Source organism: Calliopsis andreniformis, chromosome 8 (assembly GCF_051401765.1).
Source record: "Calliopsis andreniformis isolate RMS-2024a chromosome 8, iyCalAndr_principal, whole genome shotgun sequence".
Classification (NCBI taxonomy): domain Eukaryota; kingdom Metazoa; phylum Arthropoda; class Insecta; order Hymenoptera; family Andrenidae; genus Calliopsis; species Calliopsis andreniformis.
The window spans coordinates 8,815,865-8,830,790 of NC_135069.1; the positions used below are offsets into that span (position 1 = coordinate 8,815,865).

General features: G+C 34.5%; 2 protein-coding genes across 3 annotated transcripts in view; both read left to right on the plus strand.

The window, feature by feature from the left end:
* LOC143182684 (uncharacterized) overlaps positions 1 to 6,672 on the plus strand; it is a 108,677-nt gene extending 102,005 nt beyond the window's left edge. The window contains exon 5 of the mRNA XM_076383873.1: positions 6,561 to 6,672. Coding sequence (XP_076239988.1) covers positions 6,561 to 6,608 — 48 coding nt within the window. The 3' untranslated portion in view covers positions 6,609 to 6,672. The remainder of the gene's footprint in view (positions 1 to 6,560) is intronic.
* The window catches only part of LOC143182683 (uncharacterized), a 506,678-nt gene that overhangs the window by 155,990 nt on the left and 335,762 nt on the right, over positions 1 to 14,926 (plus strand). For both annotated transcript variants that reach the window (XM_076383871.1, XM_076383872.1), the window contains exon 3: positions 7,082 to 7,141. In XM_076383871.1, coding sequence (XP_076239986.1) covers positions 7,082 to 7,141 — 60 coding nt within the window. The remainder of the gene's footprint in view (positions 1 to 7,081; positions 7,142 to 14,926) is intronic.

Here is a 14,926-nt window from a genome sequence, read left to right on the forward strand (position 1 = left end):
GTAGTAAACTACAAATTAATGACAAGTCATAAGTTTATATTGAGATAGCATAGAAATATGAATTGAAAAATTACATCCCTTAATGAATGTCTGATTTTCTGTGATAAATTTCTTAGGACTTAGAGTAGATACATTGTTCTAAAAAATGAATTTATTTTTAAGGAAGCTGAGAAATCTATCTTATCTATCTCTAAAAATAATACAATTATATCTCTGTATTCCTGAAATAAACATAAAATTAACTGAGAAGCTTTTAAAAAAAATATTATACCAACCACTACTTTAGAAATTAAAAGCAACTCTTCTAATAAAATCCCGTAAAAAGCAAATAGCAACCATATTAAATACTTTCTTAAGAGGAGAAGAGTAGAAGTGGAAGATACAAGTTTTCATTATTTTATATTTATTTGAAACTTATATCTGGTTGCTTTTTTTTTAATACCGTGTTTCAACTTTAGCTGCTTCTCCGCCCGCGTTATTTTCAGCCGTGCTTGATGCTCTTGAGGTTTTATTCTTTCTGGCCTAGTCTTCAAGACCTCCAGCTACTCGCAGATATTGGATTTTCATTTCCTTCGTGTCTTCGTAGATCTCTTTTCCATCATGCTCGCGTTGTTACCTTCCGTATTCTGTTCCTCTCAATTACAGTTTCGTCCTGATATCATAACCCCTTGGATCTGCGTAGCAGTTTACCTTTTATCTCATATTTCGTCAACTCCTGTTTACGTGCAATATAATACGAAACACATATGAGCTTCGATGGTCGTGCATCAGAGTGGCAACAAAGTTTGCGCAGAAAGCAATAAAGAATGTAAACGATCCTTCGGGATAGGAATTTAAATTCCGTTTCATGTTTATGAGATGTCTCAATAAAAATTGCGAGCAGTTTTTTAAAAGAAAACTAAAGGAATCTTTCAACTATTAAAAGAAATAATAAGATTCTTTTACTTCAGTAATGTATAGGTTTAACATTCTTTCAAATCATGTGTAGAAAAAAAATCAGGACACAAAATCATACAGGAAATATACTAGTAACTATATTTCTAGTTAGAAATGAAACTAATTAAATAATTCAATAGTTGAATGATAGATCTAAGTCTGAATTACCGATCTAATTAATTTAACCAGTAGATAGGTACTTTTTTACTATTAATGTACTGATGGTAATTTATATGAAAGTGAAGGAAAAGGGATATTGAAGAATAAGTTGTACGAGGAGAAGTCAAGATGGTATAAAATTTCTTGGTAGTCACCACATTCTCGCATATTTGCCTTATACTCTTCCAAAGAAGCTTAAGGTATTGTAAAGTGATAATATCAGGCAATATTGGCTCGAACGAGACGATAGCTCCACTAAAAAGCTGAAACATGTAACTTGAGTTCGAGAGGAAACAGCACTTCCACTTTCTTATCCTCTAAGTAGTTCTTTGAAACAGATATACGATGAACACGATGGCTCAAATTTTTCAGGTCGTTCAAGTGTTCTGTATTCCCCTTACAAAAGCTATCAAGTAGATAATTAATAGATTCCTCTGAGAATTAAGGTAACTTAGGTCTTACGTGTAAACTGCTCCAAAGCCAGGTACTTTGGAAAAAATTATGACATCCAAGCGCTGCTTGGATCAGACTGAAACTACTGGTCATGAATGAAAAATTATCTAGTAAAAGTTTCAGCCAAATTTATGACCAATCTGGCTAAGTAGATCTGATCTACGGAGAGAAACGCGAATGATTCTCCTTTTGACATTTCAGAAAAATGTCTGGGGGAATATGTGTTCTACTCTATCAAGATATTTTTATTATAAATTTTAAACTTTCTGAGATTCTGAATTACCTTTTATTTTTAATATCAGTTCAGTATTCTTCTCCAGTAGGGACATTTGTCATACATTGAGCTCTATGAAAATTCTGAAACTTGCTTAACATTACTCTTCTATCAGTTTGAACGAAAGCTTCTAGAATTATTACTTCAAATTTGAAGTAACATTTAACTAATAAACTTAAACAACTTAGGACATTAATCCAAATCCTAGCCTTAATATTAATAATGCACGATATTTCTTCTCTGATTATGCATCAGATTCCAAAACGAAGGCTCAAAAGTACGACCAAGGAATTCGTCAATATTTTTCATACGCGTCGCTGTAGAAAAGAAAAGATCGAATTGAAGAAAAAGCATGTGACGAGAAAAGTCCTGGAAGAAATATCCTCAAGGAAGCTGACCGAACTTCTCCTCCCTTCTTCCTTCTTGAATCAGGGACGCGATTGTTGACCGATCCGTCGAAGCGGATAGAGATAAGAGGGAAACGATTCAGCGCGGATTCCGTGTTGCGGATGTTCCACAGTGCGAATCGATTCGACTTGTTTTTGCCGCCCGACACATCCTACCTGACTGTTATACGTCATAAATTACGAGCCAGCTCTTATCGGAATCTTGGACCGATATCGCGACCGACTCGCAGGCTGCGCGGTTTCCTCGACGCGATGGGGAAAAAGTTTCCACAGTTTCCCAGGGAAAAGCAGATCGATTTCGGTGGGACGGAAACGTGCGGGCCTTTGACGAGTTCGATTTGAAAAGAGACTTATGAAAGGGCAAAAGTGGTTCACGAAGTTTTCAAATTTTTTCGAAAGGGTAATGGGACAGAAGTTGTGTCAGTTGGAGTAAAAATAATTCTTTACTGGAAGATTTTGGTTTCATTGGTTTGAGTTTAGTGACGTTCTTTGACATTTATTTTTGTACGATATAATAATTCAGTTTGATGGGGATCAGAGTTTCCATTTTTTATGAGTGAACATGTTATGAAGGGAGGATTTTTAAGTTGAATTAACTTTAAAGTGTTTTTACAAATATGATTGATTTTTTAGAAAGTGGATAAAGATTTTAGAATAAATTAACTTGGGTATAACAGCGAAAAAATGTTTATAAATGAGTAAATATATAGAAGAAAAAGTGTAAGTTGGAATATAACAAGCTGTAAAACATTATAAGTTACAAGAGTTAAAGTGGGTCCTTCTTGCTCCATTTTTTATCACACCAGCATCTACTTCAGCTTACAAGCATTATCCATATTGATAACAATTACTTGGAGTGACTTTTTATGCTTTCGAAAAGCACGTATCGATTTCTCTCGAGCTAGCAAGCAATTACCTCAAAGGTTTTTATAAGGATGTTCTTCCTTTGAAAGAAAGACTGTTTGTGCCTCTCCTTTCAACTCTCAATTTTAAATTTTTCATGTTGTATAGTTACCTTAAAATTATGGAAAAATATAGAAATGAAATTAGTAACAAAAATTTCATTTAGAATTCTTATTTATTATTTCAAGTGTCGAAAAGAACATTTTAATATTCATATACTTTGTAGGTATTTTCTCGATTATTCGAACTTAAAACTTAGTGTAAAACGTTCTCGTAGCCAAAGAAAGAAATATTCTTCAGTTTATTACCAGCAGCGCTGTTTATAGTTGTCTAACGCTGTATGAACTTCCCGTAAAATTCGCAGAATCTCTTTCTTTTCTTTTATTGTCACGTAAACTGTAAATCTTGACGATGTATTTCGTTGGTGCACGCAACTGGGATTTCGTAGGATTTGTTGTATGCTATTTGTTTCTGCTACATTGTTGCAGTGTTCAGAGAGGGTTGGAGCTGTTATTTCGGAAATAGAAAGTAGAAACATTTGTATTAGAAACACTTGTAACTTAATCAGAATACTTCAAATACTGATTATAAAGAGAAGGATCATTCTTTATTCTTCAAAATAGGCTTCCACTTAGAAATAACAAGGAATAATTCCACAATGTTCACAGTTCCAGTACTAATCTAATTTTTAACTCATTCCAAGCCCTATATTTCACATACTTCCCAATATAAAAACAGTTTACATCACCTCTCTCGTTAAAGAGAATTACCAAATTACAAACCTCGCTCGTAACTCGAGATCAAAGCCAATCAGAGCAAGTGTTTCCACCTTCTGCATCAAAATACCCTATGCACACCACACCATGTACATTATCGTTTCATCCAAAAAAATCCTCTCATCTCCATCTATTTATGCAAAAAATTCCATCGCAATCTACCTCAGCTCTGCTTCATTGTACACGCCGAAAATTGGAGCGATGCAAAGATTAGAGCAGCTAACAAACAGGAACGTGGCGCAATACGTGAGGTTTTTCACGGCTTATCGTAATCACCATAAATTCAGGGAGCGCGTACACCCCCTGCTGCATTGTATCCATACATTATCGCGAAGGAAGAATCGAATTAACGGTCGCGTTCGTTAACTGCGCCGCCTTTCCTTTTCTGTGCTCCACGTCGACCATGGCTGTAATTCCCAGACGACGTCGCGTTTTTCTGCTCCCGTATTTTCCCCCAGCTCTTCCTCGCCCGACGCATTTTCTCGGTCAGGGGCAGTTAATGGCCCCGGCTGCAGCCGCCGAACTGCATAGATGACATTCCGCAGATTTACGAGGCGACAGCTTTTACTGCTGCGTTCCGCGATTCGCAGTTTTACGCGTGGCATCCGGACGATTTCACGCAGGGAAATCATGCCTCCATTTCGAATTGACAGCCCTTCGATCGGCGTCGAGCCCTGGCACATCTCGCTGGCTGAAAGCTGGCAAATGTAATTGCTACTTTGTAATGGCGGACGACTGTGCTTTTTGCTGCTCACGATTGTTATGTCCCTTCCCTGCTGACGTTTCTTTTTGCGTGATTTTGCGGGGCGCTCGCTGTCGGGACGATTTCAGTGATTTTAGAGTGGATTGACGTTTCCAATTTTGTGTTGTGATTTTCTAGCGGATAGGTGTGGTCGGGAATTCTGGTAATTTGGTAGGTGCGTTTATTTATTGAACGTAATTCAAGAACACTCGGTTTCGTGTTGCTCGATTGTTACGATAACGATACACGTAATATGTAATCTGATCGTTTTTGAGTAATTACAAGGTAAAGAACAATTATTGTATTGAATTACAATAGTAATTGATTTGCTCGAAAATCGTGGCTATGTATTATGTTCTTGTGAACGAAGTTATTTAATTGGTGTACACTTCTGCTCAAAAGTTTGGAGCATGTTAAGATTGCATAAAAAACAGTATCTTCTGTAAGTCAATAAATATTTTACTTGTAATATTTTTCTTTTATGTTAACTGTAATTAATGCATACATAACTGCTTTAAGAACTGTAATTCATTATAATTAAAAAAAAAAGTAACACCTGCATGTCCATGAAAAATTTTGTTTTATCTAAAAAGCGAGGAGTGTTACAAACTTCTCAGCAGGAGTGAACATATGTATAGATATACACTTGAAAGAAAAGATTTGAAAGAAATAAAAAAGCAACAATAAAAATATACATCATTTTTTAAATAATATATATTATTTTTTGCTTATTTATTTCATTTAGAAAATTGTTCTTAAGAGAAAATAGTATATATTATGTTTTTTACATATAAAAATGTGTGAATTATTAATCTTGAATTGAAAATAGATAAAAAATAAATAAATTCCAGTCACACTAAATTTTCAACCACAAAATATCTTGTAAAAGTAAAAACACTCACTTTACATTATTATTCTTAACATAAAAACAATTATACATCCTACAATCCTGTTTATTATTCTTCTTAGAAGACCTACAAATTTAACTTACATTACAAATGCAATTATTGAACTATATAAACGCGATAAAAAACAGTTCCTATTACTTACTTACGCTCAAGACGTCATTTAAACGTTTCAAACTTTCGCGCCTAGTGCTCGCGCCTCTAAAGTAGCGCTTCAACCTGATTGGTCGGTTCGTAGTAGCACTGCGCAGTCGTGCGATGCCATGGAAGGCGCGTAGACGACTCCGAGTTTCCAGCAGAGTTTTTTCAAGATTACGTTTTATTAAGAGCTTGACTGCCCCAGAAGTCTGCAGTATTATCACCACAGTTCTTGTCTTGATTCAATTACGAACAGTTCATCGTCGAAATCACTCGTAAGTTTCTGTTTTATGACAATTACTACCTCGCGTCTTTTGTGGTTTAGACACGTTCGAACTTGCTATCATGGCGTACAATAGTCAATCCTTTTCTGACGATTTATTATAGCTTTCACGCTTTCTTTTGACTGTAATACTAATTACGCGACACATTTGTATAATAGTTTATATATAGTATACTACAATATATATAATATTGTATGTTAAAACTATATAACTCATGATGAATCTATATGCTTTATACTATATATTTAGCATCGTTCATTTTAGCTTAACAGCATTTTCGAATAAACTTTCGCTGCTATGATCGCACTAGCTTCTGAATAGGAAGCAAATACGATGAGATATCGTTTCATTGTTTCTGGGAGGGTAAACGCTAAACGCCATATTGACTTTTTGTACGAGAATGTATGAATTTATTTTCCACAGTGAACATTCAAATCGTCGATAAACGATATCTTTAAATCGCGTTTATATATGTTTATTCAGGCTTTCGATTGCATTTTTGTGAATTCACGCGGTAGATTTTATCGAATGAATATATTCTGAACGATTTCTAAAGCATTTACGAATTTACTGTATTGAATAGGTATTATTTAATACAATTAATGCGTTCCGGGAATGTAGCGCCACCTGAGCGGTCTTCTTTGAAACCAGAGTGGATACGAAAGTGACTGACGCCGCGCATGCGCGTGTTCGCAGGCGGTAAAACGCACAGGACAGTATTTATGGACTTGAATTATATTTGCTGTATCATAGTGATGGCATGGAGAGTACGCTTAGCTATAATTATTCGAGGTAAGGAAAAAGAAGTTTCTATAAGGCGTACATATGCAATATTAATTCCTTGTGGGGGATTATATTAAGTCCGATCATTTCATAGCTCTGTTTAACCTTTAACGTTGCAGGATAAGGTTAAACAGAGTTTAAATACATTTTCAGGAATTTGAAATGGGAAAATTGGAACTTTAGATATATTTATATCTATAATTATTATATAAGAAGGCTTTGAATGTTTTCAAATTAAAGATTTGAATAGCGGACAATTTTTAAATTTGAATTTATCGTGTTGGTGAAGTATGGTCCCTGATAATTTATTCTCTGTTACAGCCAACCATTTTCGGCACTGTGGCCTCGGACCTGAATCCAAAGGATGGCAACAGTCGAAGGGTGAGTGTTTTAAAAGTATTACATTTTATAACCATGGTATGTAATTAATTATCTGACGTTGATATATGTTCTCATTAATATACATATTATTGATGTTTTATATCTAAATATTAAGCTAGACTTATTGTTAGTAAGCATATTTCTGATAATTTATCATATGTTTTAAAAGATATTATTTATAATATTATTTTTCAATAGAAGACTAGTTTATCGAATCAAAAGTGTATTAGATTTTTTATGGAAACTATCGATAAAAAGTAGTCACAGAATTTTTATCTATTGGCTACTATGTTATAGTTTTACAGCTTGAAAATAATTAATAATACAGGAATCTGATCAATGCTAAGTGTTTCAATATAATTTTTAAATAAGAGTCTTTGAAATGATAAATTCAAATTTTATTGCAATTTTATTTCTCAGATATTATTAGTGTTAAATATAGTTTAGAATTTTTTTTAGATTGAGCATATCATACTCATACATATTTCCTAAAAATAATGGTTAATGCTAGTTTCACATTTTTCGAGAAAACATTGAAGGAAATTTGATATATTACTAATCAACGTCAGATTTATTAATTACCATTTTATTCATGTGATTGATATTCTATGCATATATTACCGTGATCAAATATCAATAATCTATTTGTCCAAGTAAAACATTGAACGGGAAATCATCTCTCGCTTTTCTGTCATAACAATTATCTCCTTCGTGCTCACTGTAGTATTTTGAATTCAAACTAGCTGTATGATCAGTCAATTAGCTATTATTAATTGGGTATTAATTTATATATCTCTTTTATAAATTATATTACTTTATTATTTTCTTATATTACTTGCAAGTATTATTCATATTAAATATTTTTTAAAACGTGTCGAATAATATGACACACTATGTTCGCCAGACATAGTGTAAAATATTTAATATTCAATGAGATATTTAGAATTAATAGAACATGAACTAATCATAAGGGCTCACATTCTCTGCATCAACCTACAAGCACGAAGGGTTTAATTTAACGCGAAAATTTATTTCTCTACTTCCACCTCCAAAAGAATCATAGAGAATATACTAAAATACCTAGAAAAATTTCAAGCTCTCCCGAGACAAATTAAGAATTCTCTTTAGCAAACGCCACAAAATTTTTTTTTAAAATGAAGCCTGAACCTTCTGTCATAATTAGTAGCCACCATTCCAAGTGAATTTTCTGCTCTCTTTCGTAAAAAGCGCGACAGACGTTTCGCGATTAAGAAAAGATAAGTTTGCGAACGATACCAGAAAAAATCCACCGCGGTACAGAGAGACACGTCGGTCTCTTTCTTGGAACGTGTCTCTTGTGACTCTTCCTCGGTTTCTAAATGAGTAAAAATAGCTGCTAAGTCGTTGTACTTCTCCCTACCCTTAAATGCTGGGAGATAGAGCGCCTGGTCGCTCTAATTAAAAGTAACTGCCGTACCAAGCGAGTCATTCAGTCCTGAAACCTCCTCTACGCGAGCACCTTAACGTGCAAAGTCGCCAAGACTGTTCGCTTTACGCCTTGCATAAATTTTTCGTAATTACAGAATCATGCAGAATATTGCTGCCGTTTATAGAGCGACGCATTTAAAAGCCCCCTGTTCTCGTGGCCAAGTTTTGATCGCGCTGAAATGTGTTATTTTTTAATTTTGAGGTTGTAAAATAATAGACTGGGAAGATAGGTGGTTGTTCAGACGATGGTGAATAAATTTTGTTTGTGAGAAGAATTAGAACTTTGCAATAATGAACAATCTGAAGTGTAGAATTAATTGTTTTTGTGATACTGAGGTTGAGATGTTAGATCTTCAAATTAAAATATTGACTACTCTTTGATTTTTATGTTTAGTGCTTATCAAGTAAATATAGTATTAGTATATCATTAATTTTTGCATAAAATGAATCTTTGATCTCTAATTTCAAACTTTTACACGTAACCTGGTTTCAAAAATTTCTTTATTTTACTGAAAAAATTGTTTCTGATAATTCTCATTAACGGTAAAAACCAACCTTCTTTAAACATCGTTTCTTTTGTATCCCTTAAATAGTTTATAATCGATCATAGACTGCCAATATCAATAGATTTTTCAGTAACCTTTGAATCATGTTATAAATGATAATAATAGTTCCACGATTCGAGCAGAAAATTTGTCCACAAGAAGTAACGATAAATTCCTCCATTAGTCTCCAAGTCAGTACACATCTACCCAAAACAAACTGCCTTTCCCTCCAAGACCCTTGCTTCTGATAAAGTGACCCTGCCTCCCCATCGTCTCAATTATTCTACCCAGCGCTGATCCTCCACCCCTGTCACAGCTTATTCATCCCCCATTCCAAATCAATTTCCCCTCCCTCTCTCCCAGTATTAAATAATCAAACGAAAGGAGAATGGCTCGTAAGCGTTCGGCCAGCGATAAAAGTTCAGCGATCGGAGAATACGTTCATGAATCTTCGATGCACGTCGAAGGAGGAGCGCATTGAAAACGTATCACAATTCTCGCGGCGCGACACGGTCAGGCTCGAATCGATCCCGATGAATATTTAATTCACGAGCCCCGATAAACGGCGCGCTCTCGAGGAGCGTCACGCTCCCCCGCGACGTCACGTCGTATGGGACCTTTTTCCCTGCTCGATGGGGGTGCATGGGCGACAGTGATCGGGCCCAGGAAGTGATGGAACGTAAATACGCGTGACGCGACCGAGCGATCGGGTGTTAGCGTTTCGAAATGAGCGAGGAATCGTTTCGAATTTACATGCTCTCCCAGCGTGATTACGTCCGCGGCATGGTAACACGCCGCGCAGCAGATTTCGCCGCGATGTGTTTACCAGAATGGAAGAGCAAGCAGCCCGACGCTACGGCCATTCCCGTGTTGCGGGATTAATACACGGGAACCGCGCGAACAATTTTCGTTGGATTTACCGAATGTATCGCCGATTGAATAGGGAATGTTCTGCCTCGGGATTCAATCTGGCTCTTTCACTCTGCTGGCTACTGTGTCTTTGCTCGGGGATTTGTTTTGAGGTGGATGTAGAGATGTTGAGCTTGGAACCATGTAAAATATATTGTATTATGTTATTATGTAGATGTAAAGTGAGTACTTGTGTTTCTGTGCCCATGCCTATTTCTGTGCCTTCTGATTAACGTCATTTTTTGAAAAAGAATTCTTATTGAAAGGATAATAGTTTGTTTGCTCAGTTTAATTTCTGAGTTTGTGTATGAAAGATCCTTTTTTATAAATGATTTGAGTCCAAAGGCACTGAAGTATGTACAAGCATAGATATATGGGCAGGTACTCTATATTATTACAGTGTTTGGATATGCTGAGAAATTAATGCTATTTGGTCACGTTTTTAAAATAGTAACAGATGTTTGTGTGTTTCGATGATTCTTGATGTACAATTAATTAATGATTTTTAAGTAATTTTCAATGTTGAAGAATTGCTTGTTAGGGGAACCCACAACCTGAAATTTGTGAATACAAATAGCTTTTTAATTATCCATTCTCATAACATAATTTTTTCTTTAAAGAAAAAGTTCATGAAGTTTTAGTTTCAGTATTGAATGATTAACAAATATGTATTTTATCCCTGCTTCACAGAATAATTGTATTTATCGTAGGAAATTACGTCGAATAATTAAATATATAATATAATGAAAAAATTAAGAAAGAGGTATAGTATACAATGCTTCCATTTTTGGCATAGCTTTCGAGGTGATTGAGTTTGAAAATTATCTCGAAAGATAATGACTATTCGAAAAGGAAGAAATTGTATTCTATATTTTTTCCGGTATACTGAATGAAAGGATTTGAAAAATAGTTAATATGTTCATCGAAAAATTTTTTCAAGGGAATTTCTATAATTATTGGCAATCTTCCATGTGGATAGAGTAATTTGTGGGTTTCCTTAATAAAGCAAGCAATATAGTGTCTTCTCATATGTCATACATACTCTAAATACAGTAAGTCTCTTTTTATTTATTTTCTATCATAAAATTTGTTATTTACTGAATTGATACTTTCAAAATTTTCACTATTTCTGCAATATAAAGATTTTAATAATAATGTATGTGTTTAAAAGTTTACCTTAAAGTAGACAACCAAAATATTCTACTATAGTAAATTTGTAAAAAATAATTGATTTTGTGTTTGAGATATTGAATTCTTGACAAAGAATTTCAAATTTCAAAATGACTTAAGATACTTGCTAGATATTCAGGTAAATGCTTCTTACCAACCATACATAGTTTTATTATTTCACGAGAGTAAATGTAACTATGCAGATAAATTTTCCAATTTTTGCAAAGCTGACTATGAGCCATATGCATTGCTCATAAAAATAAAATTTTCACATAAACTGTACTCGATCAGTTTGCCACCTGAACAGCTCATACCTAAATATCTAGCTAGTAGTAAAATTCAAAGCGATTGCTATACCATTATTGGCCGCAAATAGCCTCTTTCGTTAACGTTGCCAATGGCATTGCTGCAATTCCTCAACCAGTTGAGGACACTGATATACTTTAAAGTCGTGGATGACAGGCGATATGGGAATAAGCACCACAATAAGTAGGGTTGCAAAGTAAACGTGTAGAGCGAATAGGGAGTCTGGTGAATGATTTTCGCGTCATATTTGTCAGGAGTAAATATTGCCGACGGCTTTGAACGAGGACGAAACCTGTTTCGTTATGAATATAAATGTCGTTCTGCCTCGGCGTTTCGCTTCCGTCTGATAAATAGCGAACAGAGGATGGCTTACGCGCCATTGTGTCGTCGATAATAGCGGAAATTCGTTCTGTATCGTGCAGATGGCAGAAAATTTATCGATTATCGAGGGAGAATTGTCTTTTACTGGGAGATTCCATTGCGGTTTATCGTGTCGTCGGATTTTCTTTTTCCCTCGCTGCGAAATTTGTTTCCTTGCCAAATGGTGTTTAGGTTTCGATATCATGCTTGTTCAATGGTTACTGATTGGAATATAAAGTATGTGGACAGTAGGAAGTTTGAGATTCGAAAGTTTGAAATACTTTTAAATATTAGGAAACAGTAGAAAGTTTAAATCTACTGCCCCCAGCGAAAAGTTTTCGATCAGACGCAACAGTACGAAGTTAGTTAAAAATATTGTTCTTTTTAAGAATGTAAGATACTACCGTACCAAACTCATCTAATATTCCTATATCTTTTATATTCATATGATAGCATTTTACATTTAAAAAGTTACAATATTTTAAAATAACTTCATATCATTGGGTTTGACCAAGAACTTTTTGCCAGAGCTAGTATTTTGACGGAATTACTTTCTGACGAATTTTTGTAACATGTTTAATTAAAAGGAAAATTTCCTGTAAATTCTGATCATCATTACTTAAGTTATATTATATCGTGTGTATTTCTTTTATCATTATTGTAATTCTTGCTTTCGTGAGTTTATTATTTTCTGGTTTATCTACTGTGTCACACGCATAAAACAGTAACCAAACACTGATGGAATTTCAGGGAAATATCTCCCTAATTAATCGTTGCACAAAATTAATCGTCCCTATTTGTAATTTGAAATTCTCCCTCGTAAAAATTGTACACTTTACCGAGCTTGCGGGGGAGTGTCGAATGTTAGCTCATTATTCAGCGTTAATTAACTAACGAGAAATTAATTGTCGATTGACTGCAATATGACCGATTAATTACGCCTTGATGTTGAAATCGTAAAACAATGCAGTTTGACGAGCAACGTTCACACTAATAGTGCCATAATTTCATTGATTTCTTTTAACGAACATGTCTGCCGTAAATTATGACTTCGCCATCGAAGCGACGAGACGTCAATTAATGTCCCAAAAAATTGTATCAACGTCGATCGAACCGGAATTGAAACTACTTAACACTTTATGTAGTGATAAATCCAATTATAAACCTATTCATGAGCTTCTGATAGGTAAAGTGTTAATAGATTTTTCTGTATTCGAATATTCAAACACCATGACTCAAATAGTCAGTGAAAATAATTTAATGCTATACAGTTACTTGAGTATTAAAAATATACGTTTGTATCTAGAATGATTCAAATTTAAAGTAAAAATTTAGTAGTGTAATTTTTAGATAGTTTCAAAAATTTTTAATTGATCATGGCTTCTTAAGTTTTTGATAGATTTTTCAGAAAATTTTGAATCATGTTATAAATTATAATAATAGTTCCATGATTTCGTCCACATTTTTCATAACAGTATTATCACATCATTAATTTCGTTCAACTCATTAATTTTTACGTAAAAATAAAAATTTGATCATGAATTTCAAACGTTTACACGTAACTCGGCTTCGAAAATTAGAAATTTCTTTATTTTACTGACAGAATTTTTTCTGATGATCTTCATTAACGGTAAAAACCAAACCTCGTGCAGTTGTGGAGATTTCGGTTCGTATAATTAACGCGTGTCCTGATTATCATGCAAGGGAAATGTCAAACCGATCTGCTCTAAAAGTAATCAGCAAATCTGACTCAAAAATTACGTGGAACTAAATTTGAGATAAAAAATTATTTCTTGTTACAATTTCATAGTTCTATTTTCCTTAAATCAATAACTAAATTATTCTTTCCAAAAGTCGATTATTTAAAATCGACAAATTAAATAACTTACAATTCTTTACAATTCTTTACAATTCTTTACAATTCTTTTCCAATTCAAGTTCCTACATTCTCAAAAATCACGGCTATTTGACAGTACTCAAAGAGTCACCGAAAATTACAAAAATCAAATTTGCTTTTTCCCCACAAAGGCTCTATGACATAAAATCTTTCTCTAAAGTACCTTTCCAAAGTGTAAATCATATCTTCCTCTTTGGATAGCTATAAAAGTCAGGATCTGTGGTTCACGGAAAATTGACTTGATCAAGACACCGAAGAGAAATGATCGTTAGTTTTTCCTCTGATCGGCCACTTGTCGTCCGAAACTCCCCAGGGGGTGTGTTTCAGGGAGCTCTTTCGTCTTTTAAAGCCTATAAATTGATTAAATAAAACGGGGTTCGATCGATGTCGTCTCGACAACACAACCGAGGATGAAAGCAGGAGGATAAAAGTCTGCAAGGGTGGCAGGGAAGAAGAGAAGCATGCGTTTCACGAAACGGAGGGTGGGTAGAAAGATCGCGGGGCGAAAGGCGTGATTGTCTCTCGGATATCGGCGTTTTTATTGCCGTACGTGCAGAAAATTAACGTTATTGCCTTCGTCTAATGACGGGGCCGAGATACAGGCAAGGGAAATTTCACGAAAAGTATGAACGATTTCGGTGAACGATTCCCATGATCGTGCTGATGCACATCACGATGGCAATAACCTTAATGCTTAACTGTTCCTTTTATGATCCATTGGAGAATACGTTTCGATGGAAATAAAGAATTTACGAAACTTGCATCACTCTTCGATCTTCAATCTTACTGGGTCAATTGTTCTGCTTCGTTTGCGAGGCACGTATGAAATGTAGTAAAAAATGCAGAAATTGCTAAAAATTAAAGTTCGAAGTACGTTTAGTGATTCAGTAGATTATGGCTGTGCTAGTCAGACATAATTGGGAAAGACATATTATTTCAATTATAGCTTTCCTTTGTAACTTCTAGGTTGTACTAACGTTGTTTGATCGATGATGATAGAATTTGAAGACATATCTTCGTTAAATAAGTGAAATTGATTTAATTCAGTAGTAAACCCTATCATAAGTCAGCCATATAGTAAGCTAGTGTGTTGTAGGAGTATTACATAATTCAGTGCAATTTTATCATAAA